The following is an 18,598-nucleotide window of genomic DNA, read 5'->3' as shown; positions in this document are numbered from 1 at the left end:
GAGACTGCCCTGCTTTTCCTGGATATAGATGGAATAGTTGAAAACCTTTCAGGAATATAACCTCTGGAGTGGAGCGACATTGCAGAGGTCAGTTACCTGCCAAATACTGTATTTATGATGCCTTCTGGAGCATGGGTTTAGCAGGGAACAGGCTTCCCCACTGCAGCAGTTGTAAAAGAATGGATGAATCATTTCACACAAAAAAGACAAGACAAGAAAGCACCAGTCCAATGCCCCAGTGGGTGACAACTCCTGGAAGACAATCCCCAGTGCTAGAGAAGCTGGTATGATACCTTATTCTTTGCTAGAATGCCTAAAGAAATCAGCTATCATCAAATTACTGGGTCAACAGTTTTTAGACAGTTACTCAAAGTCCCTATCAAAGATGGTCCCAGAAACCTAAGGTCTATGCAAAGCTTTTTTCCCTGGATTTCAAAGAAGTGATACTGGATCTGGATAAGGCAGCACAAATCCCAGAGACTGCCAGCACTCACCCAGAAATTCAACAAATACTAGATGACAGCAGAAAGTAGTAAGCTTATGTGCTACACTGCAAGCTTTTGGGTAACAGGCAGAGCAGGAATGGGAATGATGTAAAAAAGAAGGGTAAGGCAGCATATGGATGGGCACACAACTTTACATCTGAGTACATTAAAGCCCTATGATAATGCCATTTCCTAGAATATAGTCTCATTTTTCAAGCAAGCTTGAGGAGGAAGGGAAGTTCTCCCACTGGCAGCCTATGTCTACAAGACTCTAGTTCAAGTCCACTGTCTGAGACAGCAGCAGCAGCGTTTCCTCATCTGCTTTGGTGACCAGTTAGCTTTATCCACAACCAGTTCCACACCACTACCAATTCAGCAAATTATCTGTACTCTCAAGAACAGAAAACCAGACCAGGCATGAGAGCGCTGGAGGCCTCTAATGATGTGAGAGAAGAGCTCAGGGAACTACACAAACCCAAGATGCAGTATGAGAAACCTCGTTGCCCAAAGACTTCCTGTGCCCCCTGAAGGAAGCAGACATGAACAAATGAAGTGAAAAATGCTTTCAGAGTGACTGTTTTAAGAAGCTTGACAGGGAAAAGAATGAAGTCATAGAGTTGATGGGGGAAGTCACATACCGGTGTTTGTTGTCCTCTTCCTCATCTCCTATCCTATAAAAGCAAGATTCCAACAGTAAAAGGTTAGCATGCTAATTTTTCAATTCCAGCATGCTGTAACACACAAAACCCGCCAACGTGTAGAAAATTAATACAGAAATCAAAGGAAGCACAGAAAGGCATGCATAAAATCCCTTTTGCAACTGATGGGTCTTTTCTGTCCTCCTGCATTCTGATGAGGGAAGCTATGAATGTTTCCTATAGATTTTTTTGTCTTGCAGGCTAAGAGATGAGATGTGAGGGGGCACACAGTGGCCTACTTTCAGAAAACACGTGCTTCTCTAACATTTAACGGAAACAGAACAACGAGGGAGCACATTACCCAAGAAAAATCATAAGAGGAATCGTTCAAAACAAACAAAAGAAAAGCAGAGTTTGAACTATCCCGAACTACGAACCGCAGCGCTGAGAATCCTAGCAACAGAAATCCAGCACAGTGCTCAGGCGCAGCTCTCTGCCTTCCTGGGTTTTCTCTTTACCTGCGAAGCAGTTTAGTCTTCAACTCCGCCTTTGTCTCATTCCAGGCGTCTAGTTCTGGGCTAGTCAGAGCTGTGGGTTTCATGTGGTCCAGGACAGTGATGTCTTTTCCTTGTTTCCATAAATCGTAACGTTCCGGTTGCAAAATCCGCACAAAGACATCCATGGAGATCTTCACCATGTCCTTGCGGCACGTACACTGCAAGAAAGAACCACACATCAACAGCAGGTCAGAGCAAGCTAAAACCTTCTGGTGATTGAAAGCCATAGACTCCTCACCTACCGTCCCACAGGAGCACTGGCTATTTCAATGCTGCTCGGCCTGGGAGTGTGCCGAGCAGGAAGCAGGATTTATGGAGAGCACTGTTAGGAAAACTCAATTCATTTAATGAAAACTAGCGTGGGACAGAAAGGCTGGAAATGCAGTTTGGCCAGAGACCAGCAGGAACACACATGGTGCCCATGCTTCAAATCCCTGGCCAGGCAGAGGCTTCTCACCAGCATCACCGGCAAGAGTGGCTTAAGGGATTTGTATTGAGCACATTTTCCATCACTTTTCCTTAAGAAGTTTTCAAAGCACCTGTGCACTGCTACAAAGAGGAACAGAGGAGAGCACCCCACAGCACACATCATCGATGAGCTACGGAGATTGACCTCCTCTGCCTTTAACAAAGGATGAAAAATGGCTTAAAAGGGCAACAGCCTGCTCTGTGATCCTACCCTCGAACCAACACGCTGCACCACACCTGTGTCAATGCCTTCAATCAAGTGGAGCAAATCCCAAGGCAGGCAGGGCTAAAGGTCTCCAATACAGCTCCAACCACCAGCAGCTTAAGAGTCTCACAGAAATGTACAGAGTACAGAGATTATCAGGAAAGCACACGCTGAGCTATCTGGATGCTCGTCAGAGAAATGCCTTTGTGGGCTGCAATCTCCAGGAGCCTGCAGTAGCCAAGTTCTTTTCCTTACACAAATCTAACATGATGTTATGTTTATATTTCAATTTTAATTTCATTTTATTGCTTTCATACTAGCAAGCATGAATAATACACAAAGCCTCTTCCCTTTGGGGCTTCTTTCAGATGATACTGCTATATTTCCTCAGCCGCTGCAGTTGTGTCACATTCACATTCCCATAATGGTCAAGGTATTTTTCCACACCCTTCCCTCAGACCCAGCAGCAGCATCCTACTTAATACAGCAGACACTTCAAAGAGCTGCAAAAGGGAATGTGCACGTGTGTGTGAGGGGTGGGAGAGGGACGAGAAGGGAGCAGATCAGGAGGAAACTGTGGGTAGAGAAAAGGGCAAGAAATTCCCTTTGCAATGAACTACCTGCTTTATTCCATTAGAGCAAGACAAAAGCAGCAAGCCTGTGTTTCCCTGCCAATGACACCCATTTCCATGTATTGCCTGTCCTTCCATACAGAGTTCTATTTCTTTCAAAGTATTTAATCATAAACACACGTATTTCACCAGCCTGGGAAAGGCTGAAGAGCGATGTGGGCACCCAAAGCACAGAGCATGACTAAATGGCAACCTGGAGGACAGACCCATCCCATCCAAATGGCCAGTGAGAAATGTAAGGAACTCTGAGCTCTAATGAAGTATCTTTCCATCTTTTCTCTGTTGCCCCCCATTTGGTACCCAGACCATCACAGCAGAGCGCTCAGGAACCACAAGGCTGTCTCAGCAACAGAGCAAACAACAGAATATTCCCAATTGGCATCTCTAAGGACTGGCCACAAGTCCTGAAAGTGGGGGCAGAAAACAAGACAAAAATCAAAACAGCTTTAGGGTTAGCTCTTTGCCTTTGGTTCCAGGGGATTTCAGACCCAGAACAGCAAGAAGAGCTTCCATATATTCACCAAATCTACAAGAACTTAATTTGTTCCACCTTCTGAAGGCTTACCCTGGCCTCACCTCTCCTTTTTCATGAGCTCATGACTATTAACCAGCCGGGATAAGGACATATTAAGGCAGTTTCCAATCTAAACTCAAATACTGTAAGAAAACGCAGAGTGAAGCACTCTTCAAACACAGAAACCCAACATTCTTCCTCTACTTCTTATTTTATTCTCTGCTACTCAAAGTTGGAGACTGTGGTAAAACATCCGACCACACCAGGAGCCCTGCCTCATCAATGAGAACTCCAAGACTGAGAGAGGGAAATCCGTGGCTACTGGATGTGCAACCATTATCTTCTCTGCAGTGTTTTTCTTTTAATAAAAACACGAATAAGTCTATGTAAAATAACAGTGAAATGAAAAGACTGTCTCCTCCAAGTAATAAAATCAAATGATAGATGGAAAAATGCAGCCTCATTCAACCTCAACCTTCAGCAGCATCATTTTTGTACGGCTATTTCCCTCACTTCCCAGCTATTAACACTAAACTGAACCCCATCTGTTCCATAACACATAAAACGTTAATGTAAAATAATCCTTCTCCTTATGTAGAAATAGTCACCAAAATGATGTATTTCAATTGGCACCTCCGGTTCTCATAGAAAACCCCCTCACATTCAGATGGAATCAGGGCCCACTGCACAGCTGTTTAAGACCCAGTAGCCTCCCACTTTGCCTTAATGGGAATTAAAATATATAACCCCCAACACACTCCAAGTTGAAGCTCTTCCAGCTATTATGGCACCATTAAATGCCAGAGCAAAAATCTGTGCTTAAAGCTTTTCCTACCTGCTTTTTCATAACAATGAAGCCTAAAAGCAAGTTGCTGCGAGAGAAAGATGATTACATGCAAAAGGCAGCTAAGAAATTCCTGCTGTGTCTGATGGGAACACACGTTGCTAATGCAGACAACACTCCTAAGCTGCTCTCCATACATTTCCAGGCTGAGGCAAGAACTGCAGCTTTTGGGAGAAACACAAAGTCCTCCCAGTCTAATACTCTTGAACAGTTATCCAATTTGTTAGTGCAGTGCAGACGTGGTACTTGAGATCTAGTCAATACCCAGCCATGATGACAGAATAAACTAGGTTAGGATCCAGTTTCATTTTCCTCCCACTCAGCCCAAAGCCCCTTGTCCTGCACAGCAATGCTCTCACAGCTAGGGGAGCTTTCGGAAATGACACAAGCCCTCAGATTCCAAGGACAGGCCTGACACGAGCAGCAGGGATTCTGCTGAGTTAAACTTTGAGGAGTTAACCCGAGTTAAACTGAGGAGTTAAACTTTGAGGAGAAGGAGGAAAACCTAAACCGCGTAGTTTGCGTGTTTAAGGGTTGGTAGTCAAAAGCTTGTGGGAAAGAAGATGAGTCTTGACCCCCTGTTTCTAGTGTAATTACCAGCATTGCCGTGAGTCTCAACAACAAACCAGTTCATTAGGAAACCCACTGGAAATCCTCTGCAGAGGTTCATAAACAAAACAATTAGGGAAAGATTTCCAAGGACTCCCCCTGGTCCTTGGCTGCAGGCATGACTTCTCCTTGCGTGCTTCCTTAATGTGCTTCCATAACGCTCCATGTGGATTTCTGTGGGTAGAGAGCTGGCTTTTTGTTGTTTGGCAAAGCCATTTTGCAGCCTCCACCGCAATTCCTTTCTACCCCTTCCTATTCTGTAGGCTATACCTGTAAGGATGCCACACACTCCCAAATCTCTCAAACATATGCAATCTTCATCCCTGCAAGACAAACACAACCACAGCGGTGGGGCAGGAGGGGATCATCTCAGTGGGGTCCTGGTTTATATACATGTCTCAGACAAGGCTGAAAGAACACAGATGGAAATTCAGTGCTCTCAGCAGCACTACAAGAAGGGGATTCAATGAAGTATTAGTTCCCTTCTGTTGTGGCACTCATTCCAGTACAATGGATAAACAAAGTAAGACTTTTATCCAGTGGTTATGATGTGTTCTATAGTGAACATTACTGAGGTTACCCCAAGGTATCACTTCTTCTGCACCAGTTCTGCTTGCAGTTTTTGAGGGGAGCCTACCCTGACCACCCTATGGCATTGCTGCAGGTCAGCACCCTGGGCTCATGCATGAACAGCTCAGCAAGCATGAACTGACATGGCCTGGTGAAGAGCTACAGCTCTGAAGTGACAGGCACACGAGACGACTCTTCCTAAGTGACTGAAGATATCCTTTTATCCTCTGGTTTGATCGTCTGCTCTTTATTCCTTTCTTTTCAACAGAAAGGCGAATGCTGTGCTGCATTACATCTGTAAACCAACAGATGAAGTAGTAAAATCCACTATTTTGGATCCCATGGATGACAAACGAGATCTATAGGCAGTTTGTAGGAACATGAATAATTATGTTTGGTGGAATACGAAGTGTCGGTACCTGAAGTGACAACCTCAGATTTGCTTCCAGCACATGAGCCAATTCTTTGCCCTGGTAATGATAAGTATTCCACAGCAACATTTTTCAAAAGGATACAAAGCTAAAATACATCTTTTGCAACTCTAAATGCTACGACTAGGATCAAGGGAGGTTTGATGCATACATGAGGCAAGAGGCTGCGTATCAGTGTCTTGATTAGACCCCTCTGAAAACTGCACCCCAAATGAAGCACTTCTGTCTCTCTCCTGTAATAATCCAGACCCACTTGCATGTATTTCTGAAGCACTTAAAGAGCCTGGTAAAGCAAGAGCCCAACCTCAGACATCAGGATTCAGAAGCACCCAGCTATGAGCCGCCCCAGGAAAACGCTGAAACTGCAAACTGCCACCAGGGAAGCAAGCTGGGAGATGCCATCAGCAGCATGGGCTATCAGGAAAGGCAAGTAATGAAGCCAAATGGAGTTAAACAATAAAAGAGGTTGTTCATAAGCAATCTACTCCCACTGCACTGTAATAAAAAGTGGGCTTTAAAGTGCTCTTCATGCACAAAGTGAAGAGGCCGAAGGGTAAAAAACGTTGCCTTTCATTACACTGAAGGACTTGCTGTGGAGGACATCAAAAAGGAAAGGTACCTGATGAGAAAGCGTAATGTCCATTCACAGCTTCTTTATGCTTTCACACTGCCTTTCAGAGTCCTAACACCACCATTTCTGCAATTCTTGAACAGAACTGAGTTATTTGTTCTTAGCTGGAATGTAATACTGCTCTTCCTTCTTCCTATCTATGCCCCCATGTGTCAGCCCTGAAGCAGTTCCAATGGAGCAACACCAGCTGCATACGAAAGCACAATCTATGGCAGCTTTGAAAAGGGGTTTTTGATGGCCTTGCCATACTATCAGCCCCAAAGCCAGACGACCCTTAAGCCTTCACTCTGACACATGAATGATTGGGGCTGGTACATTTTATCAGGGTCTCCTGTGCGAGAGAAGCTGAATGAACAAGCTGCAGGGAGCACATTCTTCATGTCGCTATTTACCACAGCCACAAAGCACACCACAACCTCCACACGATAAATCACAGGGTTAGCGAGGCAGAGAGGGAATGGGAGACTGTGGCAGCCCAGCAACATCAGGACTCCAGGGTTCAGGGCAGCTTTCCATCCCAGAGATCCACACTTCCATCATGGGCTCTTGGGAGAGTCAGCCTGGCCTGGCCAAGTCATTATTAAGCAGCATTCAAAATGTCAAGACCATGCTTTACACGTTGCAGTAATTAAGCAAATTAGGCTGAGAAGCATAAATGGGCCTCATCCATTCAACAAATACCTGTTTAAAACCCAGCACCTTCCCAGGTCAGTGTTACCCCAAGCCCTGAGCAGAGACAGAGGCAAGGTGCCCCAAGTCACCGCAGCCCAAGGCAGGAACGTCCCAGTTACCATGCATCAAGTCCTGAGCAGTTTCTAACTACGTTTAGGATTTAAAATAGTTTAACTCCTTCCTTCTGCATCTCATTTTACTTTGCACACTGTGACAGGTTAATACTCATGTTGGGCAAACAGCGCTGTATCCTAAAAGAGCAATCCCCGAGTTTGATCCACAAAAGATGCCAAAGTGAATTCCCATCACGTATTTGGGAAGACCTAGTGACAGCACACCAGGATTATCGATGGGAGCCCCATGATTAACTGAAGGTCCCTCTCCCACCCCGAGACAAGGCACTGACAGATGTGCTGTTCAACCACAGCCTTTCACACTGATGAGGTGGCAGAGGCAAGCTGTGCTTGGCCTCCAAGTCACCTTGGCTGGAAAGAAGTCAGCTGCAACACGAGGTTCCTCGAGAACAGATGGAGACATTTACATTGACAATAAATGGGATAACAGTTAAAGAGCTCTTAATTCTTAGACTTCTGGGCACAATGTCCAGCTGCATGCAAGGCATCTATTTCCCAGCGGTCTGTCACCATGACATTGAAACCTGAAGCAAAGGAGGATGTTATACCTTTCCTCTGAATGCAAGGAGACTGACATTTGCTGGGAACAGAGAGCAATCAGTGCTGAGGATTTATACCCAGCATGAGAGATGACATGAATTTTGTCTGTCACATCCCAGCACTCAGCACTGAGGCTAGTGAAGCAATTATGGGAAGGATCAGCAAATCAAAGGGATGTTTTGGTCAGTATGTTCTTACAGTAAGAGGCTACTTGTCAGCAGTGGTTACAACCTCCACCTAAGGACACGAACCCCACGAGCACACACCCTCACAGTGTCCCCTTCCAGTTCCTTCCCATCAACTTCTGCCAAGCAGTTCTGAAAGAGACTCCACAACTCCCACCAGGCTCTCAAGCAGCTTTGAGCCAACCAGGACAGGCAGTTCTTTCACTTCAGGATTCACCACAGCACTTTCTATTGGAATTTTTAAGCATCTGTTCATCCTGGTTACAACTTTGCACAGACACAAGCACAAATTCCCACTATTACCTTCCTACACAACCCTGCAGCCATCGCTTTTCCTTCCTGTGCTAATGCTCATGCTTGTTGTACAATCAGAGCAGAACCAGTGCCTGAGAAGCTGATCTTTAAACTTCACTCTGGTTATTATGTATTTTTACAGCGCAGGCAGGTTCTGCTGTGGTTAGCAGAACATTTCATCCATCTGGCAGGCAATTAGCAGAGCTCTGTTCATGTTTCTCTGAGGTGAGCCATTACCTTCCTATGTGAGCTCTCTCTCGTGCTATGCCATTGACTTACATTGCTCTCAGTGGAGCACAATCCAAATCTCATCTCCAGGATAATGTCCAGAACATTACATGTGGCTAATTCTGAACCTCACCTTGTCCCCAATCTCAGGAGTGCTGGCAGGACATGAGAGCTCTATTTGCTAACCTCAGGAAAGGAGAGGAATCACCTTCCAGCCAAGTGGCTTTGGGGCAGTAAGAGGATGTCCCTGCAGAGTGCTGCACAGTCAAGACTCTGAGAACTTTATAAAGGAGTGTGTGACAAGAAGAAATCCTGCTTCGATGTGGGGCAGGACAACCTACTCGTGCCTGAGAGCACTGCAGTCAATAGAGCCATTCCTTACATTCAGCAACCCTGCAGTAGCTCACCAAACTCACACCCCTCTTCTCCATGAATTCTCCCCAGCTTGAGTGTACAGAGTCAGCTGGTATTTCATTCAGATCCTGTTTAACTTCAAATGAGATTTAAACAAACCTTTTGCCCTTGCACTGTAACAGCATTCCTAGCTCATCTGGAACCCCAGAGCAAAGCACCAAAGGGTTAATTAACACGTGTGCAGCGTGTGCCTTAGGCAATATTAAGCAGAAACCTCTGAACAGGCAAGTGTCAGTGAGTGCAATGGAAATAAATTGGGCAGCTCCTTCCACACTTCAACTTTCTCTGCCCAGATTTGCTCAGAGCTCTCTGTGCTGCTTGTTCAGTAATTTCACGCTACGCTGCTTAACAATGTAAGCATGGAGGCTCAATCTAAAGCTGCACTTCCCAAATGTCACTTGTTTGTGAACACATGGCTGAAGCCAAAATTGCTTTTAATATTAGAGCGGTGCCTGCTGGCACTGCTGTAGTTAAGGGTCTGTCAGAATTCCGACGATAAACCCCATTTTCTGGGGTGTAATACCATGACCATTTGCCACAGATAAACCTGCTATACAAGGTCACAGCAGACAAACATGATTCTTTACCTTTTCAAGCCAAGTTTGCTTGGCTATTTTTGAATTGAAGACACTTAACACTGATTTGAGGCCTTTTATGGTTCTAGGTTTTTCTTACCCATCCCTTTAACTCCAGCACAAATTCAATGTATGAATCCCATTCCAGCCTCCACCAAGCCCTGGAGCCTCGGTTATTGCCACTGCAGCATCAGTGGAATATGAACAGTGGGATACAAACACCAATGCAGAGTTCACTACTTGAACACTGATGGACACAGACAAGACAAACAGAAACTTTTCAGCATGAGGATTTTTCGGTTGGGAGAGAATTTCACTTGCCATTAGTAGCCATTCAATGCTCTTCATTTATTAAAAGGGAAAAAGAAAAGAAATGGCACAAGGGGTTTTGTGGTTCTAGAAAATCCTCTGAAGCCTGCAGTGCCAGGAACAGCACCGGCCTCCGGAAGCAAAACCCAGTGACTCACATTAGGCACAAAGCAGCCACTGGGGCTGATCAACACACAACATTGATCACTGCCCAATATAATCCTGTGCAGAAAATCCAGCTTGGCTCCAAACTGCCCACAGGCATTACAGCAAAAAGGTGAAAGGGCAAAGAGACCCCAGGCTCCCAACCCTGAGAAGGGAATGATGCCAGGCAGCAATCATCTGCCTTTTGCTACTCCCAATATAAACCTCTGTGAAGGAAAAATGGACATCACCACATTGCTCCACAGACTGAGACACAGATGGACTTGCAGTCTGCTTTGAACAGAGTTGGTTCTGTCCAGAGGAAAGCGTTAGGATGCATTACAAAAGCTACAGAGGCAAGCTGAGTGGATAGAAGAAAAATAAATGCAGAAACAGTTATAAATGTATTGGAAAGCAAAAAGTGAGCCTGCCTTTTTGGAAAGGAACATCTGAAGCAATTTCCAAATGTGCCCCCCCTGCAATCGTCTCTCCTTTCCCCAAAGACTGCGTGGAACTGACGCCCACTTTAAAACTTCACAGATGCTGTTGAATCAGTTGCACTTCTCACTTAAACCCAAGAGAATGGTGTGCCTGTGCTGGCGTGAAAGCTGTCACTGACTCCAGGACTGCCAGAAGTAACAAAACGTGCAGGAAATGTGCCCTAATGGAAATAGCCACACAGGCATTTCAACATGACTCTGCTCTTCAGAGTTAACCGAGTGCATAGATTAGAGAAACTCAGACACTTTCAGAAGGTTATTACCATAGTCTTACTAAAGCTTAGAAGTATTCCCAGCTTATTCCTTTTCCTTCAGTGTGTACCTAATGAGTTGTGTTCAGTTACATCAGTCACCTTATTCACTGAGAAAAGCAGTTTGGACGCATGAGGAAACTAATCCAAACCTACTAGTCTCAAAACCACCTCTTTACAAGGTGTGTGTAACATCCAGCATTTCAGAAAGTCATTATTTTGCCCTCAAAATGACAAGAGGTATCAACAGGCATAAACCAGCAACATGGCACAATTGAAAGAGCACATCATCAAAACAATAGCACTTTCCTCTGCTCTTAGGGGTAAGTGTCCCACTCTCCTTTATACTTCATGAGCTCATGGTTTTAAAGAACCCTTCATCCCAACAGACACCTACTTGGGTTGCCATTTTTCCATAGTCAATCCATCGCAAAGTAGCAAAGTTGGTAGACTCAGCACAGTTGAAGCCATGATTGAAGCCAGCATGGTATCCATAAGGAAATGTAATCATGAACTCTCCAGCTTCCTGGGTGATCTGAAAAACAAAAGGATGAGATACCCCATGGATCAGATCAGTTAATGTAGCAGCTGACAACTATAAAATCAAATCTTTAGACCATGATCACTTCAGGTCATTCTAAGTCCAAATCTACACTCCTGCCACCAGGCTAGTGGAGCCAAGAACACTGGGTTTCCCTCCTAACACATGCACTCTGCATTGCAGGGTCCCACTGAAGTACATGCTACCTTGCGTTGCATTTATTTCCTCACTCACATTTATCAGCCTTACTCCCATTACACCCAAAAGCCAAACACCCTAAAAGCTACAGCCCACCATTTATCGACTGCAGTAAAATTAAAACTACAATAAGCATTATAAACATTACTAATATAAGGGTTAAAACCTCTACCTATTACAGCTGCAATCACAGGCCAATCAATCTGTGATGCTTCTAAAAAACCCTCTTTTTACATCTTAAGCAGACACAACATTGAGGAAAATAGGGATGTGACTGAGTAGAGCACAGATCCTAAGACGCAGCGTGCCTGGAGCCACCCTTCCAGCCCAGCTCTCCAAGCCTAGCAAAGCCTTCACCAGCACCTCCCTTCCACAGGGTCTGAAAGAGGCAAAGTTTGACCTTCCCTGTCTTTCCAAGCCAGAAGTGCTGACAGACCTTTCACAGCAGTCACATGCCAAAGCACTTCCATTTGGATCCCTTCCCACCAGCAGTAACTCGGCACACAGCAGTTCTGAGCCTGCAGAGATTTCAAACAACTTACAAACACGAGGATGGGTCCAAACAGAAAGTGTGAGCAGACAGAAGTTAAAACCTTCCCCAACACCTGAACTTGCTGCTGACATTAGCATTAGCAGAATAAGAAGAGAGAGAATACGAGCTGCTATGATACAAGAAGCTCCTGCAGTACTTGATGAGAGGTGCTGAAGTCCAGTCGTACCCAGCTTTGTGGAGCATCCTCCCACCCGCCCCATCCATAAATCAAAGCAGAGGGGTAGATTGCTAACTTCAGAAGACAGAAAGATTATGTTTCTGTCAGAAAATCTACATCCTGGTGTCTTCATTTCAAGCCCACAGTGTATGTCCTCCATGTCACTGCTGTCAACATTATCCCTACCATAAATTAGAAAGCACTCAAGATGATGGATAGGCCATGCAGAAAAGTAATAACTATTGAAGGAAAGCCAGCATAAACTGCCACTCATGGAGAAAGCCCTAAATTTACTGACTTCTGCAAGCTCTTGAGAAATAAATGGAAAAATCAATAGGAGATTACAGAAATACACATTTTTAATTATTAAAAAGCCCCAGTATGGATCTGTTTCTTTTTTTTTTTTCTTTGCACAGAATACCACTATAGAGATTTATAAATGTGGGCCTATTCACTTCATTGAAATCTGCCAAGAATTCAGATGAAGGGATCCTATCTGTTTCTAAAGAAAAATGGCACATGTTCCCTGCTTCTGAATAATAGTGATCCTCTTCAAAAGCTACTATTTCAGGACAGGAGGTATTCAGATACAGGCTGCTCAGACTAAAGAGATCTCCTCCTCCTTTTTACACTTAAGAGCATCCTTCCAGTGAGTGCCGTAGAGAAGAAAGAAGCCACCATAAAAAACACACTCCTGTAAGTCAAGATTAGGAATTGTATTTTAGTAACATGTTAATAATCCCTCTTGCTTTAAAAGAGAAAGTTTGGGTTTGACATTAATAGCGTCCTTCATGTGTACATTGCCCTCTCCTTTGTGTCTGTGTGTAAGTAAAGGGAGAGAGAAATCAGATTCTTAGCATTTACATATGCTCAGCATGGAGAAGACCCCAGACATCAATTTGCAAAGAATCATCATGTCACAAATCAAAGGTTCATAGTGGGAAGCCAAGTTAGGCTTTAGAAAGCAGGTTAGGACTTTCTACCAAGCAATAAATTAGAAACTCCCTTATTTAAACCGCTTTGTATCACATCCCTACCACCACACAGCTCAGCAACAATGACCTCAGATAAGCTTGGAAGAAAAGTATTCATCTACTGCCTTTGACAGCCTCCTTTGGTTGCCTTACCTGTTTATTGATCAGAAATCACTCAGTATACAAAGTCAATGGTGCTTTCCTCAAACAGATGGAAAAGCAAACATACAACAATGGGTTATGCTGGAGAAAATGATGCCCACCCACAACATTCAAACATTTGAAGTCCTATAAGAATTCCCTTTGTTTTCTGAACTCCAACAGACCCAAGAGCACTGCCCCAACACGCTGCTTGAATGAAATGGCAGGGATTCATTTTCAGCTGTGTCTTTAGACAAGCAGTGAATGCTTTTTAGCCATTGCACCACTTCTGGCTGCTGGTTAAAACAAACTTCATAAGGAAAACACCACAAGCAGCAGCAAGACACAGCCTGCAACTGATACTGAAGTAGAAAGCAGCACAAGAAAGCCTTAAACTTTACAGTTTAGCACAATAAATAAAGTTCAAGTCAGATGTCTCAGGAGCTCGCACTGGCTACAGATCTTGTATTCTTTTCTGTATATGGTTAAGATAGAGAATGTCTTCTCCTCTCTCCAAAGACATTTCTCAGAGGAGCATCTATGCAATAAACTGAGATGTCCCCCATTATTCCAATCCACATACCCACCTCCCTGAAATTTGTGAAGTGAAAATCCTTATCACAAAGTCAGAGCCCACAATTGGGTATTTTCCTTATTATTTCCAACCATGTGTAGCAGGTACCTGTGTTCTCACACTTGGGAATCAGGTTCCACAGATAGAATGATGAAGGAAAACGGTTTGTTGCTTTCTATGAACAATTTAGTATCAACCAACACGTACAAACAAGGCCAAGTCTGGCCACTGATGTTGAACCATAAGCACCACATAGCTCTGTGCCACTCTCCCCTGCCCTGACAGCGAGCTCATCTTACAAGCTGCTTGATCACACTTCAAATTTCATTCATCACAACCTCCTGCCAGGAAAAATGAAACAGTCTCTGGAGCAGTAAATTGAATGAATTCATAGTTTTTGTGCTATAAAAGAGCCCAGATCTTTTACTTCCATCTTAAAGAATCACCAGGCTCATCAAATAGGTTCAATACTTTGTCTCAGGTGGAATAACTCCAAAAACCATGTAAAAAAGAAACACCAGAACTCAAGAGCTCTTATTTAGAAAAAGATGGCCATAATATCCACAGATGATGATGCAAAGGGGATGGGGAAGGATGAAATCAATTTGAACCAGGCATCCTCTGGCACTTCCCGTTGGAGTGAAGACTCCCAGTACCTCTAACTCAATTCCTTTCCCACATCCAAAGGCAGGACAGGCTCTGTGTGCTGGCAGCACGCAGCAGCAGTAGCTGTTTGATTGTGTTAAGTCCATGGTAAGCACACTTGGCTGAAGAGATTTACTTCTTGCCAGAAGACTTCAAAAACAAGCACATTCAAATGATCATACCAAGTAAACCTGACCCCTCATTTCAAATACGAGGACTTAAGAGATTCATGGATCCTTATTGGCCTAGCGTACAGTGAATGCTTACACAACTGAACCAGTACACCCAGCTTCAGTTCTTGGTTCATACTGGATCCAGGAGAAAAAAGTGCATTCCAAAATTCCCAGTGAGTTATGCTGCCTATTGATAAGCCCCAGCATTTGTATTACAGTTTGCCCCTCTCCACCTGCAGAGGCAAAGTTAGTTCTTGTGAAAGCTTTTATGAAGAGAGGCACTTCACAGCGAGTGTCTCAGCCAAACCACAAATCCTCATTTACAGGCAGGCACCTGGTTTAAACTGATAGGATACATTTAGCATAATAATGCATTGAGAAATGAAGCAAGCTGCTCCTCAGGCCTGTGATGAATTGTTTCCTTAGGAGAGGGCTGCAGTGCTTTGTGCACCTCAACAACCCACCAGTGTCTTCAATGCAACCTTTATACATACCCGGTCAAAAGGAATGCCATATTTCTTCAAGATTGAGGGTGAAATGAGGGTCATCTTGTGACGGAGGAAAGCGTCACATCCCTGAGAGCTTCCTGGAAAAAATCCTGTAAAGACAATAAAAGGGAGTAGGCGCTATAGGAATCTTGTATCAAATCAAGGATTTAAGTAGAGACAAGCTGACAAAATCAAAACCTGCCTAAATATATAGATCAAGACAACAGGCACACAATTGAAGCTGTAATTAGCACATCCCTCATTGCTTAAAATACCACATCAATTTTGTGACAAAGCCTTGCACGTTGAGGCACATCAAGTCTAAATTCCATTCAAATTGAGAGCAATCTAAGTCTCTTGTGTCTGGAAGTGAGTATCTTGGCCAAAATCTCAGTAAAAGCATAGCACATTAAGAAACAGAACCTGTCTGGCTCGACCTCACCCCTGGGCCAGCCTTTTTCTGAATACGAACAAGGCAAAAGCAACAAGTATGCACCACCTCCTCTGAACATGAACATGTCCTTTTCTACCGTATGGAGCCAGGCTGAGAACACTGGGGCTGTTCAGCCTGCAGAAGAGAAGCTGTGTGGAGACCTCAAAGCAGCTTCCAGTGTCTGAAGGGGGCTACAAGGATGCTGGAGAGGGGCTCTGCATCAGGGACTGTAGTGACAGGACAAGGGGTAATGGGTTCAGACTGAAACAGGGGAAGCTCAGGTTGATAAGGAAGAAGCTCTTCCTGTGAGGGTGCTGAGGCACTGGAACCAGAGAAGTGGTGAATGCTCCATCCCTGGCAGTGTTCAAGGCCAGGTTGGATGGAGTCTTGGGTGACATGGTCTAGTGTGAGATGTCCCTGCCCGTCCATGGGGTTGGAACCAGATGAGCTTTAAGGTCCCTTCCAACCCAAACCATTCTATGATTCCAGACCAATCTGCCCTATGTACCACCCCCTTAAAGGAAAAAAAAATAAGCATGCTAATGCTTAGATGTTAATATTCCTCACAAGGCAGTGGAAGGGGGAACACACCTTCACTGGCCACAGTGGTTACTCACAATGCTGGCAGAGCCAGTATGAGCTGACTCAGCATCTCAGCACCATTACTAAAGAGCTACCAGAGCCACACTGAGCTATCACACCCATCACAAATAATTAAACACGCTCAAATTGCAATATAAAACCTGAATAAACCCCTTGATGTCAGCACTTTGCTCCCAGGAATGGCAGCTCAACCAATATAACACCCTTTGCTTCAAGACCATGTGTTTCACTCCAAGTGGGTGATTCAGTAACAAATTACGTGTTCACGAGGACCAACACCCATCACCATTGAGGAAAATAAATAACCCAAGGTCTGGAAACAAAACTAATGGATGAAAGGTAATGGAAAGGGTTTCAGGAAGTGGAAAGGATTACTGGATTCCAGATTTTCTTGTATTTTTGTCCTAAAAGCATTTCCATTAGAATTATGACTGTCTGCTACCAGCCTGTCGTCCCTCTCTGCAGTTTCTCTTTTTAATGCACAGTTTAAGTGGCTCTCATTAAGGCTACTAATAAAGAATCACATTTTAAGTGATTAGCACCAATAACATGGCAACACATTAACATTCTCTCCATGGGCTCCACAGCTCTCCCAGTGAGCCCATTTACAGCTCCACTATTCATTTTCCATATTAATTGCACACTCATTTCTCCATAGTAAACTTCCTCATAGTATAAACCACTGATGCACGGGACAGGAAGAATGCCCAAGCAGTAGTAATACTATTTCACAGTTGTTTCAAAACATCACCCATCCCAACTACTAAAGGTATTAAGGAAAAGAAAACTAACGTAAAGATGAGATCATTGATAGTTTGCTTCTGGTTGATACATCACCAACCACTAAATAGTGATCATCAGTAAAAGTAAGTTACAAACAGCAAGAGACTTATGTTCTACCTATATCAGACACTGATACTGCAGATCCTACAGGTCATCTGGATTTACTGGCTTTTTTAATAGCTTAAAAAGTAACTTTTAGAAAACCTGGCAAGTTGTACCAGCAGGAAAATTCAGCCACAGGTTTTCTGCCTCTGAAGCCATTCTACCAATGCAGCAGGTTCACCAAGCAGCTCTTGCAAGAGAATTGTAAGAACCAGTTTGATGACAATTCCTTATCAACCTGTTTCAAACAAGGGCAGGATTCTCCCCTGCCATGCTTTGGGTTCCACCAAGAACATACCCATGTGTTGGTCTAAACACAGGAGGAAGGTACAAGTCCAAACACTATGAAGGTGCTGAGGCACTGGCACAGGGTGCCCAGAGAAGCTGTGGCTGCCCCATCCCTGGCAGTGCTCAAAGCCAGGTTGGACACAGGGGCTTGGAGCAAGCTGCTCCAGTGGAAGGGGTCCCTGCCCGTGACAGGGCGTGAAACTGGATTTGCTTTAAGGTCCTTTACAACCCAAACCAGGCTGGGATTCTGTGATTCTCTGAAACAAAGCTCACCTTTTGCCAGGCGTTCCAATCTCTTGCCGTGCTCAGGAGGTATGGCATACCTGGGAGAGAGTTGACACAGAAGAAAATCATTACTAATGTAAAAACCAGCAAAAGAAAACAAAGGCTGGAAAGCAGTGTGGTCAGAACTTGTAGCACAGCACATTCACAAATAATGGCTGGAAATAACACCAACATTTCCTAAGGCTGGAAGGTATCAGTCATGTAATACACGGAAGAAGGCCTGTATTACACTCAAAGTTCTCAGACAGGTTATGTGATGTGTGTCATTTTCCTTCATCTTTCCCAACAGCACCACAGGAGTTCACAAGGTAGAAGAAACAGTGAGAAGACAAAGGGATGACACAGCACTAGGCTAAAGAGAAACAAATCAGTACAGGGAAGAGCAGCCATGGTTTCTGCTGGGAAGATACCTGCAAAACAAAACCTGTGATACAGATTAACACACAACTACCTTCAGATGGACTGGAACGGTGTGAAGGAGGGATGTGTTCATTGCTGTACCTACAAGACCAGGTTGGACAGGGCTTGGAGCAAGCTGCTCCAGTGGAAGGTGTCCCTGCCCGTGGCAGGGATTGGAGCTGGATGAGCTTTAAGGTCCCTTCCAACCCAAACAAGGCTGGGAGTCTGGGACACATTTAACATGACGACACGTTCTAATGTCAATGGAATTCTGTAAGTTACTGTTCACACACTGCATCAAATCAAACGTGGTGCTTGTAGCACATCTTGTAACACAGTTTTGAGAATTCACATTTTCCTCACTGACATTTATTGCCAGCTATAACTTTGCTTCAATGTGAATAATAAAACATCCATTATTTTTGTTATTT

The 18,598-nt window shown here is 44.2% G+C and overlaps 1 protein-coding gene across 3 annotated transcripts in view; it reads right to left on the bottom strand.

Moving 5' to 3' along the window:
- KDM4B (lysine demethylase 4B) overlaps window positions 1-18,598 on the bottom strand; it is an 89,199-nt gene that overhangs the window by 26,842 nt on the left and 43,759 nt on the right. For 2 of the 3 annotated variants that reach the window (XM_061355851.1, XM_061355848.1), the window contains 5 exons: window positions 17,757-17,806; window positions 15,281-15,384; window positions 11,228-11,365; window positions 1,642-1,838; window positions 1,124-1,156 (listed from right to left, as the gene is read on the bottom strand). In XM_061355851.1, the coding sequence (XP_061211835.1) occupies window positions 1,124-1,156; window positions 1,642-1,838; window positions 11,228-11,365; window positions 15,281-15,384; window positions 17,757-17,806 (522 nt within the window). The remainder of the gene's footprint in view (window positions 1-1,123; window positions 1,157-1,641; window positions 1,839-11,227; window positions 11,366-15,280; window positions 15,385-17,756; window positions 17,807-18,598) is intronic. The other variant, XM_061355850.1, reaches the window with a different exon arrangement.

This window comes from Neopsephotus bourkii, unplaced genomic scaffold (genome assembly GCF_033783945.1).
Source record: "Neopsephotus bourkii isolate Nb327-2 ecotype Australia unplaced genomic scaffold, CSIRO-AGI_Nbou_v1 NB_838, whole genome shotgun sequence".
Lineage (NCBI taxonomy): Eukaryota > Metazoa > Chordata > Aves > Psittaciformes > Psittacidae > Neopsephotus > Neopsephotus bourkii.
Note: the sequence above shows the minus strand (reverse complement) of the source record. Positions and strands in the feature narration are given on the sequence as shown.